This window comes from Polychytrium aggregatum, assembly GCF_025602895.1.
Source record: "Polychytrium aggregatum strain JEL109 chromosome Unknown BJ171scaffold_3, whole genome shotgun sequence".
Taxonomy (NCBI): Eukaryota; Fungi; Chytridiomycota; class Chytridiomycetes; order Polychytriales; genus Polychytrium; species Polychytrium aggregatum.
In genome coordinates, this window is record NW_026516205.1 from 745,996 (window position 1) to 766,313 (window position 20,318).

General features: G+C 57.1%; 6 protein-coding genes across 6 annotated transcripts; 4 read left to right on the forward strand and 2 right to left on the reverse strand.

Moving 5' to 3' along the window:
- Positions 1-196: 196 nt before the first annotated feature.
- Positions 197-844, reverse strand: BJ171DRAFT_577327 (methyltransferase type 12; the record flags this gene model as incomplete). The annotated part of the gene is made up of 1 exon (XM_053113804.1): positions 197-844. The coding sequence occupies one exon, from the start codon at positions 842-844 to the stop codon at positions 197-199; it is 648 nt and encodes a 215-aa protein (XP_052971055.1).
- Positions 845-1,592: 748 nt separating this feature from the next.
- Positions 1,593-5,016, forward strand: BJ171DRAFT_488010 (Gaa1-like protein). Its single transcript, XM_053109340.1, has 11 exons — positions 1,593-1,839; positions 1,965-2,067; positions 2,158-2,255; positions 2,372-2,459; positions 2,579-2,684; positions 2,806-2,856; positions 3,054-3,161; positions 3,284-3,394; positions 3,484-3,781; positions 3,925-4,294; positions 4,502-5,016. Exons 1-11 carry the CDS (start codon positions 1,736-1,738, stop codon positions 4,961-4,963), a joined length of 1,899 nt encoding a protein of 632 aa, XP_052971056.1. The 5' UTR covers positions 1,593-1,735; the 3' UTR covers positions 4,964-5,016.
- Positions 5,017-5,212: 196 nt separating this feature from the next.
- Positions 5,213-6,692, forward strand: BJ171DRAFT_488011 (uncharacterized protein). The gene is made up of 2 exons (XM_053109341.1): positions 5,213-5,378; positions 5,714-6,692. The coding sequence occupies exons 1-2, from the start codon at positions 5,280-5,282 to the stop codon at positions 6,515-6,517; spliced, it is 903 nt and encodes a 300-aa protein (XP_052971057.1). The 5' UTR covers positions 5,213-5,279; the 3' UTR covers positions 6,518-6,692.
- A 1,318-nt stretch (positions 6,693-8,010) lies between these two features.
- On the reverse strand, positions 8,011-10,841 carry BJ171DRAFT_172535 (ras guanine nucleotide exchange factor domain-containing protein). Its single transcript, XM_053105976.1, has 9 exons — positions 10,754-10,841; positions 10,452-10,590; positions 10,196-10,320; positions 9,975-10,064; positions 9,789-9,824; positions 9,608-9,664; positions 9,301-9,411; positions 9,062-9,210; positions 8,011-8,938 (listed from the first exon to the last, which is right to left on the reverse strand). The coding sequence occupies exons 2-9, from the start codon at positions 10,549-10,551 to the stop codon at positions 8,347-8,349; spliced, it is 1,260 nt and encodes a 419-aa protein (XP_052971058.1). The 5' UTR covers positions 10,552-10,590; positions 10,754-10,841; the 3' UTR covers positions 8,011-8,346.
- A 2,098-nt stretch (positions 10,842-12,939) lies between these two features.
- Positions 12,940-13,966, forward strand: BJ171DRAFT_471305 (uncharacterized protein; the record flags this gene model as incomplete). Its single annotated transcript, XM_053108602.1, has 3 exons — positions 12,940-13,049; positions 13,095-13,330; positions 13,383-13,966. 3 exons carry the CDS (start codon positions 12,940-12,942, stop codon positions 13,964-13,966), a joined length of 930 nt encoding a protein of 309 aa, XP_052971059.1.
- Positions 13,967-17,138: 3,172 nt separating this feature from the next.
- BJ171DRAFT_172562 (natural resistance-associated macrophage protein-domain-containing protein) lies at positions 17,139-19,705 on the forward strand. Its single transcript, XM_053105977.1, has 4 exons — positions 17,139-17,649; positions 17,982-18,481; positions 18,646-19,303; positions 19,508-19,705. The coding sequence occupies exons 1-4, from the start codon at positions 17,355-17,357 to the stop codon at positions 19,678-19,680; spliced, it is 1,626 nt and encodes a 541-aa protein (XP_052971060.1). The 5' UTR covers positions 17,139-17,354; the 3' UTR covers positions 19,681-19,705.
- Positions 19,706-20,318: the final 613 nt, after the last annotated feature.

A 20,318-nucleotide genomic window follows, 5' to 3' on the forward strand; every position in this document is an offset into this window, starting at 1 on the left:
ATCTGCACGAACGGCGAGCGACTTACCCAGCGCAGCTCTGTACTTGGCGACGCTGGTTTGCTGCTCTGTATTTAGAGCATATGGATGCCTGTGCCCCCCTCGAGCATACTCGACAGAAAATATATTCCGAATACTGGGTACAACGGGGCGCTTATGGGATCAGAAGGCATGGTGGTCCATCCACACAAGCGGCTTGTCAGTCTTGAGGGCATTGGGTGGAGTGACCATGGTCGTTTCGGGCCAGGAGCCGGACACTGACCGATAGGCCTTGGTGAAACTGTCCCTCGGAAATCATATGCTCGCTCTCTTCCAGACGCTCGATTGCAAGGCCTGCGAAGCCCTCGCGCAGATTGTCGATGTCGGTGCATCGTTCTGCCGTTTCAGGGCCGCCGGTGCCTCGGCCAACGTTCTTGGGGCTGTAGACCTCCAGGATAACCAACCCGTCGGCTTTCAAGCCCTTGACCATCCTGCGATGGACATCCTTCTGGACTTGGGTCGGCAAATGGCACCAGAACAGAATGACGGCGTCCCAGGCATCCTCGTGAATCTTGTAGCTTGCGACGTCAGCGACCTCGGTGCTGATTTGCGCCGACAGGCCGAGCTGCTTGGCCCAGCTGGCTGCCTTGTCAAGACCGACCCTGGAAAAATCGACGCAGTGGACCAAGTGGCTCTGTTGTGCGAGATAGATGGCGTTTCGACCCTCTCCTTCGCCGAGCGAGAGAATCTTGGAGCCCGGTTTGAGGTGATGGCTTGTCTCGACCAAGAACTTGTTGGGGAGTGCTCCGTAGGCGAGATCGGCCGAGTGCTCGAACCGGTCGTCCCAAAAGCTTGCGTTTCGGTTCATTTTGGGCGGCTATGGGTCTGTGGGAGATGGGAGACTGGGATGGTGGCCGATCGCTGCCAGCTCGATTGCCAGCCAAATCGATGCAGGAAAACAGGCGATGCGCAGGATATGGCCATGGGCAGGCTTGCCTGCGGCACTTCCGCTCCTGCACAGATTGAGCATCGAGAGCTGACCTGGATTGACTTTGCTTCGCAGCATACGGGCCTCTCCGTGGTTGGTCGACCTGGCAATCAGCGGGCTCTCAATTTCGACGCTTGAAAGCTGACCTCCTGAGCTCACGAGGCTCCAGTACTCCAAGATTGCGCGATGCACCAGACTGGTCTCACTCGAAGCCATGCCGATAATGGCGGCGCTGAAATATTTGATCATCTCCGAGACCCGACTAGTGCCGCTTGCGGTGCTTTCGAGCGATTTGCCTGGGCTGGATGGACTTGGTGATTACCGAGTGTCCCGACTGAGCATCCCTTGATGGCTTCCCGCGACTACCCTGTCCGTAGCGGCTGTCCGAAGCGACTGTCCATAGGCGACGCATGCATCCCTCACGATCCGGTTGATTCGTGTTGGGGAATATCCAGCACGGAGAGTCAAAGCGCATTCGTTGAGCCCAAGTGCATTCATCGAGCTCGAGCTCCCTCCGTTTGTGTTGGAGGTGATGCCGCCAGCGAGCCGATTTTGCATGCCTGCCCCCTGTCATTCCGCTGGCCAATCAGCGCAGGCAGTTGCTGCCAGCCCAAGGTCTTTCGCCGCCCTGCCCTTCCTCGGCTTGAATCTGATCTGGTCCGACCAAGCAGAGCACTGCTCGACCAGGACCATCGACGCAGGCTTAGCGATCCTCGTCACAGGCCGTCACGCCAAGCACAGCCTATCTGCCCCGGTCTCGCACACAGCACCATGGCTGCAGGCAACACAACCAAGGCAGTGCCTTCGTTGCTCTCTCGAACACACCGCCGACGGGTCATTGGGGCCAAGTTCCAATCGCTGTCGTCGCGATACGGGTATGTCCTGTGCTAATGGCAGGCATCTGCTCCTTCGGAGCCCTGGAAGCTGGATCTAGACACATGCTGTCCGGATGCTAACGCTGCGTTCTTGCCGCATCGCCTCCGCTCCGAACGGATTCAAGTTGGGCGCTCTATTGGCTTGGGCTTGCTGCTCTGCTCGCCCTGCCGTTTACCGAGCTGCACAAGGAGGCCTTCATCGATGAGAATGCACTACTGCCCGGACAGGTATGAGGTTGGGAAGTCGGTCTGGAGGAGGGCGTCGCACTCTGATGCTCCAGTGTTGTTAAAGCCCGTGTTGAATCTCCCTGGGCTCAGACGTCAAAGCTCTCTGAGTGGAGCCACATTGTCCACCAGAACACCAAGAAGACCCAGATCGACTCGTTTGCCCGGCTGTATCCTCAATCATCGCTCGAGTAGGCATCTGTTACAGAACTCGCTGAACCGGGAGCTGGTGGCATATGGCCCAGGCTTCTAATCCTGCCCGCTGCCGCGGCGTACTTTCAACCATGTTGCTCCACATCACAAACAGACGTGCTCTTTTCCTCAAGGAGGAGCTCGAGTCTCTCGGCCTCGACGCTGATACTCAGCGATTTGAAGTTTTTGGCCTGGCCAACCAGGTATGCCCTGCTGGACCAAACACACCACCGGCTGCCACAGTCTTCTGGACGAGTTGTGGGGGAAGGTCGGCGTGGCCATCTGCCCGAGAAACTGAAGATGCCGGCGCTGTGTCCACCAGACCATCGCCAGCGGCGTCAACGCCTTTGGAATTGTTCGCGCCCCTCGAGCAGATGGATCCGAGTCAATTCTTCTCTCGGCGCCATGGATAGACCGACATGGGCAGTGTAAGTTCGCGGAGCCTGTATCCGGCTCTCGGACTCTCGCTGGGGGGGGGGATCGATGGAATCGGCGGCGAGTGGACTGTGGCTGGCGGTGGTGATGCTCAATGTCTTGACTCGTTTACAGACAACCAGAACGGAATCGCCACTCTCTTGGCATTTGCAAAGCTTGCTCGCGGTACGCTGACAGATCGTGCGGCCCTGTGCTCGCCATACGGATCCCATATCACTGAGTGGGGTACCGCTGGATCGTGGCAGGCATGATGAGTCTGATGGATGCGGTGGGCTGTCCTGAAGCATTCCAGATACCTGAATGTGGTGCTACTTCACGGATGATACGGCGTGCCCATGGCTAACACATCTCCTCTGTTCCAGAGGGCAGCTACTGGGCAAAGGATCTGATTTTGCTATTCCCAGACAGCCATCTCTTTGGAACCGATGCATGGCTACGAGCCTACCACGGCATCGACATTGTACAGGCTGGTACGCCTCTGGCGGGCCCGCGAGCTCGATCTCTGCGGGTCAATGTTGGCCAGCGTTGTCATCATGGTCGTGAAACACCGTCTTACTCTGCTGTGCATCGCATAACATCGCAACCATACCAGATCCCGTGCGCCGCTACGAAAGCCTCCGAATGCGCGGCGGAGCGATTCAGCAAGCTATCAATATCGAGTTTGACGGGCTGGACGATTATGACTCGATCGGACTGTTGCCCGGTAAGTTCGCTTGCTCCCAGATATCCGGGTGCGTAGAGGTACACCCGACCAATGTCCTGACAAGTCGTGGTACTTTATGGGCCGCACAGATGGCGTCAACGGCCAACTCTGCAATCTGGACGTCGTCTTTACGACGGGCGTCGTTGCTGGGGTGGACCAGATCAGCGTTCATCTCTACGACGGCGAAACCGCTCGAGGCTACCAGAACACCGCCACGGATCGCTACCTGTTTTATCTCAAGGCCATCCTGCTGTATATGAAGCGCCAGGCGTTTGGATATCCCAGTGCCGAACATGCGCTCTACACGACGTACAAGATTGAGGCCATAACGATTGCAGGACTCCGAACAGGCCACGCTGCTACCGTCAGTCCGCTGAAGGTGCTTGGGTAGGTCACCAAAGACAGCAAGGGTTTGTGAGCTGCATTTGGATTTCGCTTGGTGCCGAGAGACCCACGGCATGCCCAGCGGTCCCTGAATCGTGCTGAAAGTCTCCATGCGCAAGCTGACCCGCTCAATTTGCTGGCCACAGACTCATCGAGCAAACAGCTCGGTCCTTCAACAACTTGCTGGAGCAGCTCCATCACTCGTATTGGTTCTACATCATGCCCGATGCAACCCACTTCATCCCTCTGCCCATCTACATTGGTCCTATCATCCTGCTATCCTCGCCGCTTGTATTGCACGCGCTGTCCATGTGGTGGAGGTCTGGCGGATACAACCCCGCTCAAAGCCCTCCTTCTGAGCCCTCCGTGGTGGGCCCGTTCTGCATCCGTCCTCGCGGCCTCTCGCTATCGTCGAGCGCAAATCGCCATCTGCGCGAGCCTGTGGCCGTCCTTGTGGTGTGTTATCTTGCCGGGGCGCTCTGCTACTTCCTTTCGAATCAGCTCCAAGACGCCGGGGTAAGTATTTTGGTCCGTTCGATCAACGGCGATATGCGCTGGACAATCTTAACGAGCATGCAGTCAGGGAGATGCCATGACCTGTGGCTGTGATGTCTGACTCGGTCGGAGGGCTCTTTCGGACGTGGTTGCTTGGCACTGGTGTTACTAACGCGGTGGTGTGGCCGTCGGACGATTTCATACTTTTGCTCTTATCCTTGTTTCCAGGAGTATCTGGCGACGTACGCTGCTCCAGCTGCGATCATGATCGTGGCAAGTGCGGCCGTGAGACTGTCGCTGACGGTTGATTACTACGTCCTATCAAGCCTGGCGAGCCTGCTGCTGTCGATTTCCTTGCTCACGATTGCGACGCTGAACCCGTCGCTCTCGATCGCCCTGGCACTGTTTGCTGTGCCTGTGTTTGGACTAGTCCAACCTGTGAGCCCCAAAGCCAGCTTGGTCCAGTGGCTCGGCTCGGCCCTCAAGTGGGTGCTGCTGGTTGTGGTGTCGCCTTCAGGCCTGGCGCTTGTTGCTACGGCGCTGGTGGGCCGACACGGGGCCGAGACAGAGACCCGGCGTCTTGTTGAATCCAGCCTGTTCTTTGGGTCGTGGGTGTGGGGATTCTTGTACTGCTGTTACTTGCCACCGCTGATCGCAGGCATGGTTGCGGTCCTGGGCGTACAGGAGTAGTTGCTCTGGGCCTTTGACTCGCCAATGAATGCAGCACAGTGTCCGGGGATTATTTTGAAAGCTCCCGTGTGAGTCTACAGTTGTGTTTGCCGCTTCTGCACCAGCGCAACCCGGCATCGCTGAGGGCTCTGCCGCCGGGCATCCGGCCGGGTGGTGCTTGTGCCGGCAGGCTGGACTGGCTGTGGCGCAGGCACCGAGGCCATCACATGACCGAGCAGCCTTCGTCGCTCCAATCGCATTTGGCCAACGCAGGTCTGCAAGCCCATCGCCCGCCTCTGCCCTCCAGCCGTGCTGCATCAAAGGACGCTTGGCGAGGATGAATCTGAAGAAGGCCCTGTTTGCAGCCGTGCTGCTGCTGTCGGTTCTGTCGATTGCCGTTGCGTTCGACTCCGAGGACTACAAGCTGTTTGATCTGGTGCGTATTGTCGCTCGGCTTGGCGGCTGTGTCGCTCGTGGTCGTGGTGGTCGTAGTTGGCCGGCCAACATCGAGCCGTCTGTGGTCTGGCTCCGGTTGTTGGCGATGCCGGCGACGATGTCCAAACAAAAATGCTCAAGCGACCAGCCGACCACCGCGGACATCTAGCGTGGAACTACTTCTGGCTTGTTGGCCGATGCAGCTGTACCGACGACCTCAAAGCCCGCAAGAATCGCTAACAGCTCATCGCTTGCACCATCGATTCGTCGCCGCCGCCATCGTCAACGGCATTCTCGCAATGGCAACTCTCCACCTCCATGGCGGATCGGAGCCAGAACGATCGCCTTGTTGCGCTCAAGGGCAAGACTGCTACATTCTACAATGTCCTTCAGATTAAGCCCGATGCCAAGCCCTCCGAGATCGGCAAGGCCTATCGCAAGATCTCGCTCGGGATCCACCCGGACAAGAACCCTTCGGAAGAGGATCGGAAGCTCTATGAGCTCCTGACGTCGATCGCGAGCACCCTCAAGGACTCGGAGGAGCGCGAGCGCTATGACCGCTATCTCCAGAAGGGCTTCCCGACCTGGAGAGGCACCGGATACTACTACAACCACTGGAAGCCCGGATTCGTCACGCTCTCGCTCCTTGCCATCTCGGGCATCTCGATTGTCCAGTACATCACCAAGGTCTACTACTACTACCAGGAGGTCTCGTTCCGGAAGCAGGAGCTGCAGCGCCTCGAGGGTCTGTCGTACACACAGATGAAGAAGCATCTCTCCAAGATGGGCACCGACACCAAGGGTCTCAACAAGAAGGACTTTAAGAAAGGCCTCTCGGCCGTCCAGGCGGCCCAAGCCTCGACCCAGAGCGGCGCCACCTTTGACCACATCACCAAGGTCGACTTTCCCTCCATCCGCGATACCGCCTTGGTGCAGCTGCCGCTCTATGTCTTGGCCAAGGTTGGAGTCAAGCTTGGCGGCGACGAGTCTGCTGCGGGCTCGGTCGCTGGTGCAGCCACTACGGCCACCGACAGCCCGGCAGACATGGCTGATAACAAGGGCAAGGCCGATGAGTTTATCGAGGCGAGACGACGACGCAACAAGAGTTCGGCTCCTGCCGACGAGCCCAGCTCGCTGTAAGCTGCGGCCACGGAGCGAATCACCCCCATGACATTACAATTTACTCAGAAAACAACGGGACAGCATACCGGCTTCCATGAACATGTAGCATGTGATGGCTTGCGTCAAGCTAAGCCATATGCAATAAAACAGATCACCTCCGAGTGAAGAACACCGGCCGCTCTCTGGTCTCCACAATCGACCTGCACACTGGTCTCGGAGTGCCGGCGGTGAATAGTGCTCGTGGACACACCGAATATGGAGGCAGCTTTTCTCAGGCTATGGATGACAGTAGCACCGCATCACAGAATGGGCATGGCCAGTGCGCGATGGTATTTGATAATCAAAGCATTTGATCAATGACCAAAAAGCCAGGTGTATCATATTTTAATGGAACAACTGTAAAAGCGGAGGTCCGTCTGCACACACACTTGCTGTCAAGTGAGCCGGCCAAGGGAGAGAGAGAGGTTTCTATTGGAAGGGAGGAAGAAAAAATTGGTTGTTGAAAGATGGCCTCCCGAAGGAGGCCAGGTGAAGCCTTCAACGATGTGTTGAGTCTGACCCGAAGGTCAAAAGTCCGTCTCTTTCCGAGGGATTGCCAATCATCTCTCGGCTCATAAACACACAGAGAACAAGGGATCGAAAGGTGGTACATCCACACCAGGCTTGGCCCACCCGCTGTTTCAGCGAGTTCGTGCGACTCAATTCATCCCGGCTTTGTGCTGCGCAATCAGCCCTGGTTTTGTGCTGCGCCGCGGCAATCCAGCAGCTCCCAAGAGCCCGGCTCTCCGACTTCCCTCTCAGCATCCAGTTCAGAGAACAAGTCGACTCGGCTCGCGCAGTTTGGCCGCCCCCGCTGCTCTCCAGATATGGACGCTTGGTTATAATGCAGATTTGAATATTGTAGCAATGTACATGCGCTTCCAGGCACGATATAGCGTACATTTCGCGACGCCGCCACGGCGCAAGGGTAAATGCGAGGGATAACGGAAAGGCCAAAAGTAGAAAACAAGGCGGGGTCGGGAGCCCCGAGAGTCTGTTGTCTTCGCGACAAGTATCATCCACGGAAGGAATATCCTGGGTGTCATGCAGTTCCAAAGTAGAGGGCATCGTGTAAAGTATGAAACAATCGAAAAACGGTGAAATGTAAAGAGGGATTGAAGGCGAGATAGACGCATGGAAATCAGTGAGGTAAAATATGTCTGTGCAGGAACGAAAAAGGGGGAGAGCGATACCACCAAACGCCAGCACGATTGTGATGCAGGCGCGGCTGTCAGTGATGAACCGATGGAATAGTTGGAATAGTTGAAACAGCAGCAGCGGTGATTCAAGACTCAGCCGCAAAGTTGAAGAGTGCCAAGATGGAGAGGACGGGCATGAAGAAGGAGGGGGGGGAACACAAACAAGGTTTCAGACCAAAAATCAGACAGCCCCAAATCAAGCAAAGTGCCAATAAGGAGGAGAAAGGGAGGAAAGCTGACGTATATCAGGCGGCAGCGGCTTGGACATTGCATTGGGCTCGCAATGCTCGGTCGTTGCACGGCCCGCCGGAATGAAGCAGTGGTCAAGCAGAGAAAAAGCCGAGAATATAAAAGAAGGCAACACGGAGCTACAAAGGTGATGGCACTGCATGGTAGAGCCAGATGCACACAGGTGAATAAGTGTACAGTGCGTGGACTGACACAGGGCGAAATGCTTCATGCACTCGAGCAGGAGAGGGAGTAGAATCGGAAAGACAGATCAGCAAACCTACAGCGCACTTGTGCCGAGGATATCTAGTGGAGGATCTCGGGTTCGAACGGGGGTTCCAGGAACGATGCAACGCCAGGCCGCTGTTCCTGTGCCTTGATCTAGCAACCATGCCCAAAGGAACTTGGAGGCGACAGTCCACGATGGGGTGGATTCGGGGGCTGAGGGCTAGGATGCAATCTTGGCGGAGGAACCGGGGAAGCCAAGGTGCTGGGCTCAGACCCGGTGATATGCCTGGGGTCTTCGTGCGACTCCATGTCCTCAATCAGGTCGACCAGAGCCGAGTTGATTGTTGAGATGGACTGCTTCTTGCGCATGCGGCTTATCAACCGACCTTCTATGCCGCCTGCATGGTTCAGGAAATGCGACCGGGGCGGCTGCGCATCGGCCAGGCTGATGCTAATCGATGCTGCATCCCAGTTGGTCGAGAGCTTGTCGATTGACGGCGCGGGGCGAATGCGAGCATCGTCAGGGCTCCCGATGGGGATCACGATCGAGGCCGAGCCAATACTGTCCTTGCGGGCCAGGGGCACTTCAGAACAGCCAATGCGGTGGTTGGGGGGTTCGACAGCGTGAGAGAGACGGTCTATGTCTGGGCCGGACAAACTTGGAAGAACGTGGCAGTAGTCGTAGAGACTGATGCGGGTGCCTGCGACGGGAATGTTGCTCACTTCGAGAGTAGTGTATGGGCGGCTGGTTCAAAGAAGCAGTAAAGTTAGAGCAGCTCCTGAGCTCTTGCGGCGACGTCAGTCATGACAATGGTGCGTCATCGAGTCCGAGCGGTAGCAGCAGCCCCGCTGGCGATGCGAATCTTACTCTTTGAGGTCCTCGATCACAGAAAGGCGTCGGTACAGACTGCGGAGCTTGCCAATGTTGATTTGCTCGTTCGTCCCGATGGCGTCGTTGCGCTCTCTCAAGGCCGTCAGGTCTTTCATGATAAGCATAATGAGCGGAATCATGGGTTTCTGGTGGAGACGTCGAATGGTAAGGGTCAAACCCACAGTCGCCGAGGACCAACATGCCTCGTTGGGCAGCGAGTGCTGCGCAAACAATACCTTTTCGTTGATTGCCGCGTTCTCGAGTGCCCGGGTGACTTTGTGGTTGTGCTCGTATGAGAAGTCCTTGCCGAGAAGCTCCAAGTCTCGGCGAGCCTTTTTGGAAAGCAGCTAAACAGGGACCCGAAGCATGCGTTAAGGAGTGGCCCACAGCGGCTCCCGATGGCTCCCGATGGCTCCCGATGGCTCCCGATGGCTCCCGATGGCTCCCGATGGCCGCTGTCTGTCCTATTCTCGTGCTTGCCGCACTCCCCCTTTGTGTTGCTCTGGCGGCAGGGATGGGGGGGGGCTGTGCCGCATAGCCTACCTCTTGTGTTTTCTTGAGGCGCGCAACGGCTTGGTTGCTCAGACCGGAAAAGATTGCCTGCGATCCGCAGGTTCACAGGACGGTGACGGCAAATGAGTCACGGCCGCATGGCCAGGGACCCGGAGAAAACCCCCACTCACACGACACGCCGCGCGCATGTGCAGGACACAACGAGACTTACCATGGCCGAGTAGAAGTTGCTGAGCTCTTTGCAATGCTGTTTGGGGGTTGGGGTGGGGGCGGAAGAACGGACGAGTGTGAGGCTCCCGGGAGCTGCGACCGCAGAGCGGCAACTCGCAATCGATCCAGGGCGTGGGGGACGGCCACAAGCGACGGCCTGAACGTGAGACAGCCAGCCAGGACTTACTTTGGCGACTCGAACGAACAGGTCAATGACTTCAGCTCGCTTCTTGGCATGCTCGTAAGAGCACACCACGGTGCACACCCAGTACGAGATCTAGGGCGAAAGCGAGCATGTTTGCCGCAGCATAGTCGAAGCGGTGGTTAGAAATGGGCCCGCCAACATCACCAGCTGGTCATCTGCGCACACGACCCAACGAGTGCTTGCGACACAGGCAAGCTACGTACGGTGTTGCATCGGCGGATGAGGGCCAGAAGCGACTCCTGTCTGGCCTCTGCGTTGGCGGTTCTGGATGGCCACAGGTGCGAGGCGACAGCATCGGGTGTGACTGCCGAGAAGAAACGCCAGTCGACTAGCACATGTGCCAAAATGAAAGCATCGGTGGATGAGTCGGGGCGAGTGCTGGTGCAGGACGATGGATTGTTTGGGAGATATGCTCAGCGGCCACACTCTTTCCATCCTCAAAGACAGCGCGGTACTTACCCAGCGTCAACTGGGCGGCTATATGGGTGGGGTTGATCTGGGTGATATCAAACTCGCAGATATACTTCCGGTAGGCAAGAGGAGTCATGGAGGGCTGCATCTTGCCGATTTTCTCGTGCGCCTTCCTCCAGGATGCCCGCTGTAGGCAAAACAGCCAAGGGAAACGAGGACAACAAGAAAAATTAGGGTCAAATGACGAGGTTTTGTCGTGCCACTCAGAGCTGTCGAAAGAGTGGACTGGTTGATCCGAGCCTACCGATTGCATGTGCTCAGTCGGATCAGACTTGTGCTTGCATACCTGCTTTGTCAGTATCTCCCTGAGGACACTTGCTTCTCTGTTGTCTCTGGTGAGATCGATGCTAAGATGCAGTGTGTCGAGGATATTCTTGGAGTCTTCCGAGATAAAGTCCAGCGGATAAGATATGATCTAAAACGGTTGCAAAAGTATCGCCGGGGCAAAGGGATGTTAATTGCAATGTACACATCACCACTATGCTCATGCCGATCGTGGTTGTGCCACGATGGCAATCAACCGACGGCATGGGCTCGATCAAAGCTATTCTCTCAAACAGCCATGTGCCACGATATCGACCGCATACTGACCCACTCGACCAGGAACTCGTAGTAGGGCGACTTTCTGGTTTGAGTCATCATCGTGAAGAATGAGAAGCGGCGATTCTGCGATTTGGTTTGATGCCTCATCAAAACCTGCAAGAGATCGCGAGTGTCGATGAAAGCGCGATGGGCAAACAAAAACGACTTGGCCAGCTCTCGGTTCTGTCGATCAGAGAGGGAGCCTGGGTACGATTGAGGAGAGAGTCGAGTGCCGACACAGTCAGCTACGGAAGTGATGACCTGCCCCGTCCTGACGACGCACCGGACGCCCCAGTATCGCGTTTTATGAGCACCAAGAATATACCTTCAGAGGACCAAAGCTCACAGGCCCTGTCCATGGGCATCAGCTCGGGCTGCAAACAGTCGTCGTTCAGGTGATGTGGATCGTCGGCTGGATCCAGGAAACGCGATGATCGGTGAGACGTGAGTTAAGCCTTCATACAGACATGCTTCTCGGACATTGACATCCGCATCGACATCGACATCGACATCGACATCGACATCGACATCGACATCGACATCATCAACGTTGGATACCTACCGGACATGGGCTGAGCAAACGCATCCTCGTGTTGGCAGGCTCGCGCCCAGGGTGTGAATATGTTTCGGATGACACCCTTGATGTTGTTTCCATCGTAGTTCTTCTTGTGTGTCGATCGGATGGACGCAAGTCCGTTCAAATGCCGGGCGGGCGGTTCAAGGTCACGAAGCGACGTGGGCGTTTCGGAGTACTGGTGGGCAGACGATTCTGAAAAGATGAAGGGCAACCCTATCCTGGATCTGAGCGATCTCGTACCCGTCATGCCCAGTCCATGGAGTGCGGAGGTGGCGGGTCGGAGTGATGACGAACCCATCGTGGTGGATCGGATAAGGCCAGGCTGCAGGGGCAGCTCGCCGTTGGACTTTGCCGATCTCGATCTAAGTGATACACCCGATTGCGCAAAGGTCTGGGAGGGTTTCCTGAGCAAGGCCGGCCCTTCGGAGTAAGGGCTACGAAGTCCTTTGGACAAGGGTGTGGTCCCGCTAGACTCATATATGCCCTTGAGGTTGGGGGTGCTCGATGAGGACGCCTTGCATAGGAACTGGGGAATGCTGGGCCTTCGCGTGAGTCTGCCGGCCAAGGGCGCGGCCGAGTCATCTCGAGATATGTTCATTGGATCCACAGAAGTCGCGATGCCATGGTTGCCGAGGTCGGGGTCAGGGCTGCCGGGACGATGGGGGCGATTGCTCTGGCTGATACGATTGATGCATTTGCCCATCATTTCAAAGAGAGCGTCGTACTTGGGAGGAAAGGGCACAGAGTATTTGATTGGTGCCATGGTCATAGTGGGAAGTGGTATGTGCACAGCAGGCGAACCGAGGCTGAGCAGGGTCGAGCAAGTACCTGGTGTGAGGAAACGACATAGTCCTCGAGGTCGCCATAGTGGTTGAAAACGGAGAAACTGAAGGCACGGCGTCGGCGACTGCGAGAGTAGCGACGGATCTCTGAGAATCGAAACTGCTTGAGTGTCTGGGGCGAGTCCTGGAGGAGCAAACGATGCCATAGTAGAAAACGAGCGACAGATCAGTGATCGCGGCTCTGAGCAACTGATCGCTGGCGGGAACAAAGCCCTTGCACATCAATGTCGTCCTTTGGACTATCCAAGGTCTGCCAGCAGCGTCGGACTGTCCGATAGTGTCCGATCCAGATGATTGGCTGGAAGGCAAGGCGCCGGACAAGGATCGGACGGCAATATGTTGACAAAGTTGGGCAGCAATAGACTTGCCTCAAATCCAGGAGTCGATGAAAGCAAGATGCCGGCGATCGAGATACTGATATACAGGGGCTGATCGGAGGGCTGGGTGATGTTCGAGCAGCTCTATTTCGGCAAGAATGGATATGCTGGGCATGAGCAATGACTGCCAGATCCTGGCAAGAACAGCGGTCGAAGGAGCCACGCCAGGGAGTCACGGAGCCATGAAGACAGGCGTGATTGGTGGCAAGTGTGCCTTCCAGCTCGATGGAGCCTGGTTTTGTAATTGATCAAGCGAGACTCACCTCAACTTGAACGACAACACCCTGGATCAGTTGAGCAAGATCCTGTTCCGACGGTTCATTCGAGATGATATGGGCGCCGGGTTGATCCACATGACTCGTAACACTCGGGACGGCACAGACGTTCGGAGGCATGCTGGCGAGCAAGGGCGACGGTGGTCGGGGCTGGATGGGCAGGCGGGTGGGCTGATCCAAGACGGAAGGGGCCGGAGAGGCGAGAAGGCCAAGGGTCAGCTGGGATGAAGTGAGTTTTGGTGTGGTTGCCGAGATGGGCTGGGCAGTGAGCAGATCTAAGGGATCGACGGCAGGGCAAGCTGGATGGCTGGGACGCAAGCAGACAGGCAAGGGCAAGCCAGATCCAGAGGAGGAGGGAGGGAGGGAAGGCCGCGGAGATGAGGGCGAGACTAAGCTGAGACGGGGGTTGATGCAGGGAATCATGCAACGAGGTCTGACATGTACCGGTGCGGCAGGGGCAGGCCAGGGGACGACAGAGGCAAGCGACGCAGCGATGGACGAGGATCGATGGACGAGCCGATGGACGAGTGTCGATGAACGAGTATCGATGGATGGACGAGTATCGATGGCGAGCAAAGGTCGATGGTGGACAGAGTTGGGCAAATGCGGACAGAGCCGGCCAGACCGCCGCGAGAATCCCGAGCAGCGAGGCCTGGACGAGGACGGGCCCAAGGACGGGTCCGCCAGTGGGGAGGAGGCCGCGGCGGACAAGGCGAGAACGATCGACAGGGGCCCGGCGTGCCTGGCGGACACTCGTGCCCCGCCGGTGGGGAGAGCGGCCGTTGGAGGGGAGGGCGGTGGTGTGGTGTTGGTGTGGTGTTGGTGTGGTGTTGGTGTGGTGACGAGCTGATGGTATTAGCATGGTATTAGCATGTTGGTGTGGTATTAGCATGGTGTTGGTGTTGGTTGCAGATGGATCAAGTTGATCGTCCGCCCAATTGACTCTGCAGCGATCCAACCACCCACGATTCAACCACCCACGATTCAACCACCCAATGGTCCTATTGGCCTATTGGCCGCCCCCTTGTCTGTGGCCGAGTGCCACGAGTCGCTGTGCCTTTCTGCTGTCAGCCAAAAGCCAACGCTGGTGGTGGTCTCGGCTCGTTGCCGCACCTGGATGATTGATAATAGGTACTTTTTTTTTCCTTTCTTGCACACACTCTTCCTCTCACGCACACTCTCTCCCTCTCTCACACACCCTCTTCTTTGCCTCTGCCTGCGCTGGCTGTCCCGCAGCCATCGCTCTTCGTTAATCAGCCGTGACAAAACCGTCGCCTGGGGTGTTCCCACGGCCGCTGACCAATGCGTGGGACGTCCTCTGCTTGCCGAGTACCCGCTGCTCCAATGACACCTGCAAAGATCGGACGAGTCAGGGATACACGCCGCTGCGGTATGGTGTGCAGGCACGCCTGTGAATGGCGGGGGCCAAACAACCGCATGTGGAGACAAATATCTCGCTTGCCGCTGCAGTCCGCCCAGCACCCCTGCGCCGGTGGCCGGCTGTGACCCCCTCTCGTCGGCATACACTATGAAAAAATTTCATGTTAAAAAATGAGCGAGAACGAAAAAACACGCTCTCGGAGCCACCTCGGTCGGCGAGAAGAGCAGTCTCTGGCGAGAGACCCCCGAGGGAAGGCGAGAAGCCTCTCGCCGGCACACACACACATCAGCACACACACACATCAGCACACACACACATTGCACAAGGGAGTTAACCACCTCCCATCGACCATCCCAAGAGGGATGGCAACCCCGAAGTGGACTGCCCAGAATATGGGCGACCCGGCATCCACTGTGGAAATACTCAAGGAACAAGATACTTACAGTCTATCCAGAAAGAAACGGGACAGTCACTTTCTGGCTTCTGAAACCCGCTGACTGACTTGTAGGCCCAGCGGGTAGGCCATGGCATTGCACTCCTGTCTTCGTTGGCAATCGAGTGGTTTTGATTGGTTTGGGAAGCACAGTCTTGAATACACCCGGTCGATCTCCTGTGGCGATGATCGACTGGCATACCGAGATCATATTCCTGGCTGCATTGATGTCTCGATCCCACAGCGTATGGCAGCTTGCACAACTCCGGACAAAGTGTGGTTTCTCGATATCAAGATGCTCGACCTTCTCGAGTCGCTTGGCTTCCCGACAATGTGAGCACACCTGGGATGTGTTGAACTCGTTCACCGAGCACACATGGATCTTGGAGACGGATCGGTCTGGTGGTCGTCTCTGGTGGTGGTGGAACTGCTCAAAGTACTTGGCGAACCTGAGTCTCCTGGGACTGGATGCGTATCCCTTCCCTTGCTTCCAGGAGGCATTCCCAAAGGCAATCACCACTTCGGTCTCCCTTGGTGCCTGGTCGATGACTTGCTTGCACATCTCGTGGACGGTGCGCTGTCGCTTGCTGTGGAGATCAAGCCGTTTGAATCGCCGTCGCCAGGTCAGGCTGAAGTACAGCTGTTTGTCCAGCATGTCTCCATCGAACACATGGCGAATGTATCGCAGGAAGGGGGCTATCCCGGGGATCTTGGGACTTGGTGTGGTGCTCATCCATTGCTGCAGACCAAGGTTCTTGTGGGTGCTCTGGATCCACTTGGTCGCCTGGGTGATGTCTTTCGCTTGCGGGGAGCCATCTGGCGTGAAAATAGCGACGATGGCTGGTTCTGCCCTTGGGGAAGAAAGAATCTCCTCAAATCCAGCGCATTTGGGCTGGCAGAGATACTGTGCAGTGGCGTCCTTGATTCAGATCCAGAAACGCATCGCTCGCTCAATCAGTCGTGGGAAGACATCTTGTCAAGGTGAGTCTTGCCTGATAGCCAAACGATCATGTCATCTCGCTGACACACAGCCACGCTTGACTAGGTTTCCAACCAGAGAGATTCAGATGGTGGTGGTTCTTGTCCGCAATCGGAGTGGAGCTTCCAACAATGATACAATTGGTCATTCCTCCACACCAATTGCCCACCACCACCGTCAATCGGCTCAAGGTGATACCAAATGCCGTCAACCGACCATGGCCGGATTCCAACTTTTGCTGCATCTTGGTCTACAGCGTGTATTCATATTCGAGATGAGCAGCCGCGAGGGGGCCGGAAAAAATTGATAGTGATATCTGCGCTCCGTCCGGGCCATCTTCGGCGCCGAGACAGACCGAGCGAGCATCTCCATCATCAGCGAGCCGCTGGCGTGCGCCCAGGTCCGGCTGAGATCCGGGGATACACGCACGCGGAGATATGCGAGCAATCGATGGCCATCTGTGACTATCTGAGGCCATCTGCACTCGTCTGTATCGACGACCCTCCGAGGCGCTGCACAGGGCCATTCGTAGGCTACCCTCCAACCACTCGCAGACCAGCTGCTGGGTATCAGATTGCCGAGGGCATTCAGTTCCATCGAATAGATCGCACTCCATCGCGGCCAATCAACCCGCGATGTCATTCAGCCCAGTCGCCCTCGGTCCCTATCACTCTGCCCGGCCATATTGGCGTCGGTTCACCGTCATATCTCTGTTTGCGGCAATGCGGGAACGGATGGCCTGGCTTGCCAAACCCTTTTCTCTTCAAGGCGGCCCTGTCCAGATCGTCCGCTTGAGCCCCGTTCTCTCACACCGCCAGTGCCGGGCGTCTTGTCCTCTGGACGCACCCGCGCTGCTCGCTCGGGGCTGCTTGGGCCTCCGCAGTCTCCGTCGCTGTTCTCCGTCGTCGTTCTCCGTCGTCGTTCTCCGTCGCGGGCCTGACTGGGCCGTTTGGTGGTCTTGAGCTTGGCCACCGATCGACAGGGTGCGCGAGACGGCTAGGAACGAGCGGCATGGGCCGGGCTTGGATTGTGCATGTCGTCTCAACAGCTTTTCACCGCATAGGCGGTAGATATGACCGATTGAGATGCTGCATATTCATGGAGGCGCCAAAGGCAATCTGGATCCGCCATTGCCTCATGTCCAGATCCACACCCAGATCCACAACCAGATCCACAGCCAGATCCACAGCCAGATCTTGACAAGCACCCCGGGCTACCTCCCTGGATGTAACTATCGTCGCCACCGCCGTGCACCGACGAGCTGGTGCTGGTTTGTCTGCGAACCCTCTCTCCGGATGGATTGGCCAGCGATCGCTTGCTGCCCCGTGTGACCTCCCAACATCAGCCGGACGTCCTTCCCGTGTTCTCCGGCCTCCAAGCACATCAACAATCCGGTCTGCGCCCTCCTCCGGGCAGCCTCTGCCTCTGCCTCGCTCTCTTCCGCAATGCCCAGCTCCCCAACTCGGCCCTCTGGTTACGGCTCAACGCCGTTGTCTCCTCACCGAACATCCGCATCTGCTCCGTCGCTGTTTCGGCGGCTGCTGGCGCCCTTCCGCATCCGAGCCAGCCCTCCTTCCCACGACCGGCCTCACGAACGACAGCCCCTGATTCCATCCCAGCACGTCCATGCGCTGCGTGAGTCCTGGAAGGGCCTCAAGAGCCTTCTCAAGTTCATTGGCCCCGGCTATATGGTGGCCATTGGCTATCTCGATCCCGGGAACTGGGCCACCGATCTGGCTGGTGAGTCACTGCCTGTCTATGCGCTTTCGAACCCAGATCCCGATTTCGGCATCGCCAGATCCGCATTCGCCTGGGGGTCTTTGCGCCGCTGCCTCCCAAACCGTCCGTTGCCATGTCGATGCCGCATGGCACCGACACCCGGATCCAGAGAGCGGCTGCTCCAGCGGTGACCAGGTTCCGATCGAGGGAGCTGCCGTCCTTCTCAATGCACAGATGAGCATCGGCTCCAACTGCTTTCGTTGGCGACTTGCCGTATCCTCTTGCTCTAACACCCCGCTCCATCTCGTCTTGGCTCTGCTGGCCACGACTCTACGACGACGACCTCCCCCCAGCCGGGTCACAGTTCAACTATTCGCTGCTCATCGTCATCCTGGTGTCCAACTTTATGGCGGTCTTGCTGCAGTCTCTCTGCATCCGGCTCGGCGTCGTTACCGGAATGGATCTGGCGTCGGCCTGTCGCAAGCGCTTCTCCTTCCCAGTCACGCTGTTCTTTTACATCCTCTGCGAGCTCGCCATCATGGCTTGCGATCTTGCCGAGGTCATTGGCTCGGCCATCGCCCTCAACATACTCTTCTCGATCCCACTACCTGTCGGCATCCTGATCACCGCCCTCGACGTCCTCGTGATTCTGGCTGCATGGAGAACCGAGCATATGCAGTGGTTCGAAGCCGCCATTATCGTGCTGGTGGCGGCTGTTGCCGGGTGCTTTGGCTACCTCGTCGCCCTGAGCCGCCCGGACTGGGGTCTCGTTGCAGCCGGATTCATGCCCTCCTGGGAAATCTGGACCAAGCCAGGATCGCTGTACGTCGCCATGGGCATTCTCGGAGCTACTGTAAGCGTCAATAGAGCATCAATCGAGCATCAATCGAGCGTCCTCTATCCAGCACCACCCATCCAGCGACTACCGTCGCAATTGGTCCACGGCGGTGCTGTCCGCTCCGTCACGATGCATTCTAGCGCCCATCCACAAATGCACTAACCTACTCGTTTCGCCAGGTCATGCCGCACAACCTCTATCTCCATTCGCATCTGGTCCGCTACCGGTCGTCGAGAGACTCGGACGCTTTGGGCGAGATCCGTGAAGTCGAGGCCTCTCCCGAGCCTGACGAGCACACGGACGGAGACAAAGTCGGCCTGCAGCCTCTGTGCCGTGCTGCCATCATTCGCAAGACCCTGCATCTCACCAACATCGACTCGACCGTGGCCCTGACCTTTGCCCTCGCCATCAATGCCTCGATCTTGATTGTGTCGGCTGCATCCTTCTACAAGAACAACGAAAAGGACGTTGCCGATCTCCAGGACGCCTTCCACCTCATCACCAAGTTCCTGGGTCCTGTCGCCGGGACGGCGTTTGGCGTTGCGCTGCTGATCTCTGGGCAAAGCTCCACCATAACCGGGACCATGACCGGCCAGATCATCATGGAGGGCTTTCTCGGGTCGCACTTCCGGGTCTCGCCCTGGGCCCGTCGACTGATTACCCGGCTCCTTGCCATTGTCCCGGCCATGGTCGTAACCCTGTGGAAGGGCTCGGCCGGCATCAACCAGCTGCTGATCGCCAGCCAGGTGGTGCTCAGTCTCCAACTGCCGTTTGCCGTCTGGCCCCTGGTCGTCTTTACCAACAGCAAATCGATGATGCGGGTGCAGTATAGCTCTGGTAGGTTTCATCGCTGCGTCTTTGTGACTCCTCCGTCCGCTTGAGTCCAAGTTGCCAGCACCCAAGCGATGTCGTTCGTCAACTGAATGGCGCTATTCGAATGCGTGACCGTTTGATTTGAGACGGGTGCTCGTTGTTACGCACCCTGGATTGTCATCGGCCAAGCACTGACTCTGTGCTGCTTTTGCCGACCTGCCTTTGCAGATGACGGCGACGTCGAGACAGCCGTCGCCGAAGAAAGCTTCCAGAACTCGCCACTGATGTCGGTGGCGTCGATTGCCATTGCCGTGATCATCACCGCCCTCAACCTCGGGCTTATCTACCAAGTCTTTTCGGGCAACGCGGCCGGGACGTCCTCCGGCCAAGCATTCGCTTGATCCCGGACCATTGCTTCCTGACGCTTCCTCCGGCCCACGATGCCTGTCGTCAACCCGATAACCAGTCTTCGAGTTCTTTGTTTTTTGGATCGTGAGAAGATGGAAGAGCGATGTGCGAGGACGATGCCCATGGCTTCTTGATCTGAATACACATGCTGACCGGATCATACTGGCAGCCGTAAACTCTCGAGACGTGGGGCCGCGCATTCTGGCCATCGAAAGGGGACTGAGATTGTATTGGCCACTTGATGTCGTGCACATCCATCAACACCTGATCTTGAATTGTTGGACTGTGTCGTCTTGTTCTGTTCATAGCTCACTTGTCATGATTCGCCCTGTCATGGCTCTGTCCCTGCGTTGCTGTTCGAAAGTGCATACGAGCTGCTCTCAGAGCCACTCGAGCGAACGTGGCACATTGCACTGGGTGGGTTTCGACTGTTTTCATCAGCGACGCACTCATTCGACAGCGAGGGCCGGAGCCAAACCCAACAGCCGTCGGCGTTTGTCATAAACCACATCAGCGAGAATGTGCTCAGCACGCTTTACAGCGTTTCCAAAATGAAATGGGACACCTGCCCACAACCCATTGTCAGCGTAGTATGCGATGGCATGCGTCTAGCTATGCCATACGAAATATA

Excerpts from the sequence above, each read along its gene's own strand:
- BJ171DRAFT_488011 (XM_053109341.1), top strand. The coding sequence starts at position 5,280 with ATGAATCTGAAGAAGGCCCTGTTTGCAGCCGTGCTGCTGCTGTCGGTT. Across the intron at positions 5,379-5,713 it reads ACTACAAGCTGTTTGATCTG|AACGATCGCCTTGTTGCGCT; the intron begins GTGCGTATTGTC and ends GATCGGAGCCAG.
- BJ171DRAFT_172562 (XM_053105977.1), top strand. The coding sequence starts at position 17,355 with ATGCCCAGCTCCCCAACTCGGCCCTCTGGTTACGGCTCAACGCCGTTG. Across the intron at positions 17,650-17,981 it reads CTGGGCCACCGATCTGGCTG|CCGGGTCACAGTTCAACTAT; the intron begins GTGAGTCACTGC and ends ACCTCCCCCCAG. Across the intron at positions 19,304-19,507 it reads GCGGGTGCAGTATAGCTCTG|ATGACGGCGACGTCGAGACA; the intron begins GTAGGTTTCATC and ends CTGCCTTTGCAG.
- BJ171DRAFT_488010 (XM_053109340.1), top strand. The coding sequence starts at position 1,736 with ATGGCTGCAGGCAACACAACCAAGGCAGTGCCTTCGTTGCTCTCTCGA. Across the intron at positions 2,256-2,371 it reads TATCCTCAATCATCGCTCGA|ACGTGCTCTTTTCCTCAAGG; the intron begins GTAGGCATCTGT and ends CATCACAAACAG. Across the intron at positions 4,295-4,501 it reads ATCAGCTCCAAGACGCCGGG|GAGTATCTGGCGACGTACGC; the intron begins GTAAGTATTTTG and ends CCTTGTTTCCAG.
- BJ171DRAFT_172535 (XM_053105976.1), bottom strand. The coding sequence starts at position 10,551 with ATGCAGCCCTCCATGACTCCTCTTGCCTACCGGAAGTATATCTGCGAG. Across the intron at positions 9,825-9,974 it reads TGTTCGTTCGAGTCGCCAAA|CATTGCAAAGAGCTCAGCAA; the intron begins GTAAGTCCTGGC and ends ACCCCCAAACAG. Across the intron at positions 9,665-9,788 it reads GCAACTTCTACTCGGCCATG|GCAATCTTTTCCGGTCTGAG; the intron begins GTAAGTCTCGTT and ends TGCGGATCGCAG.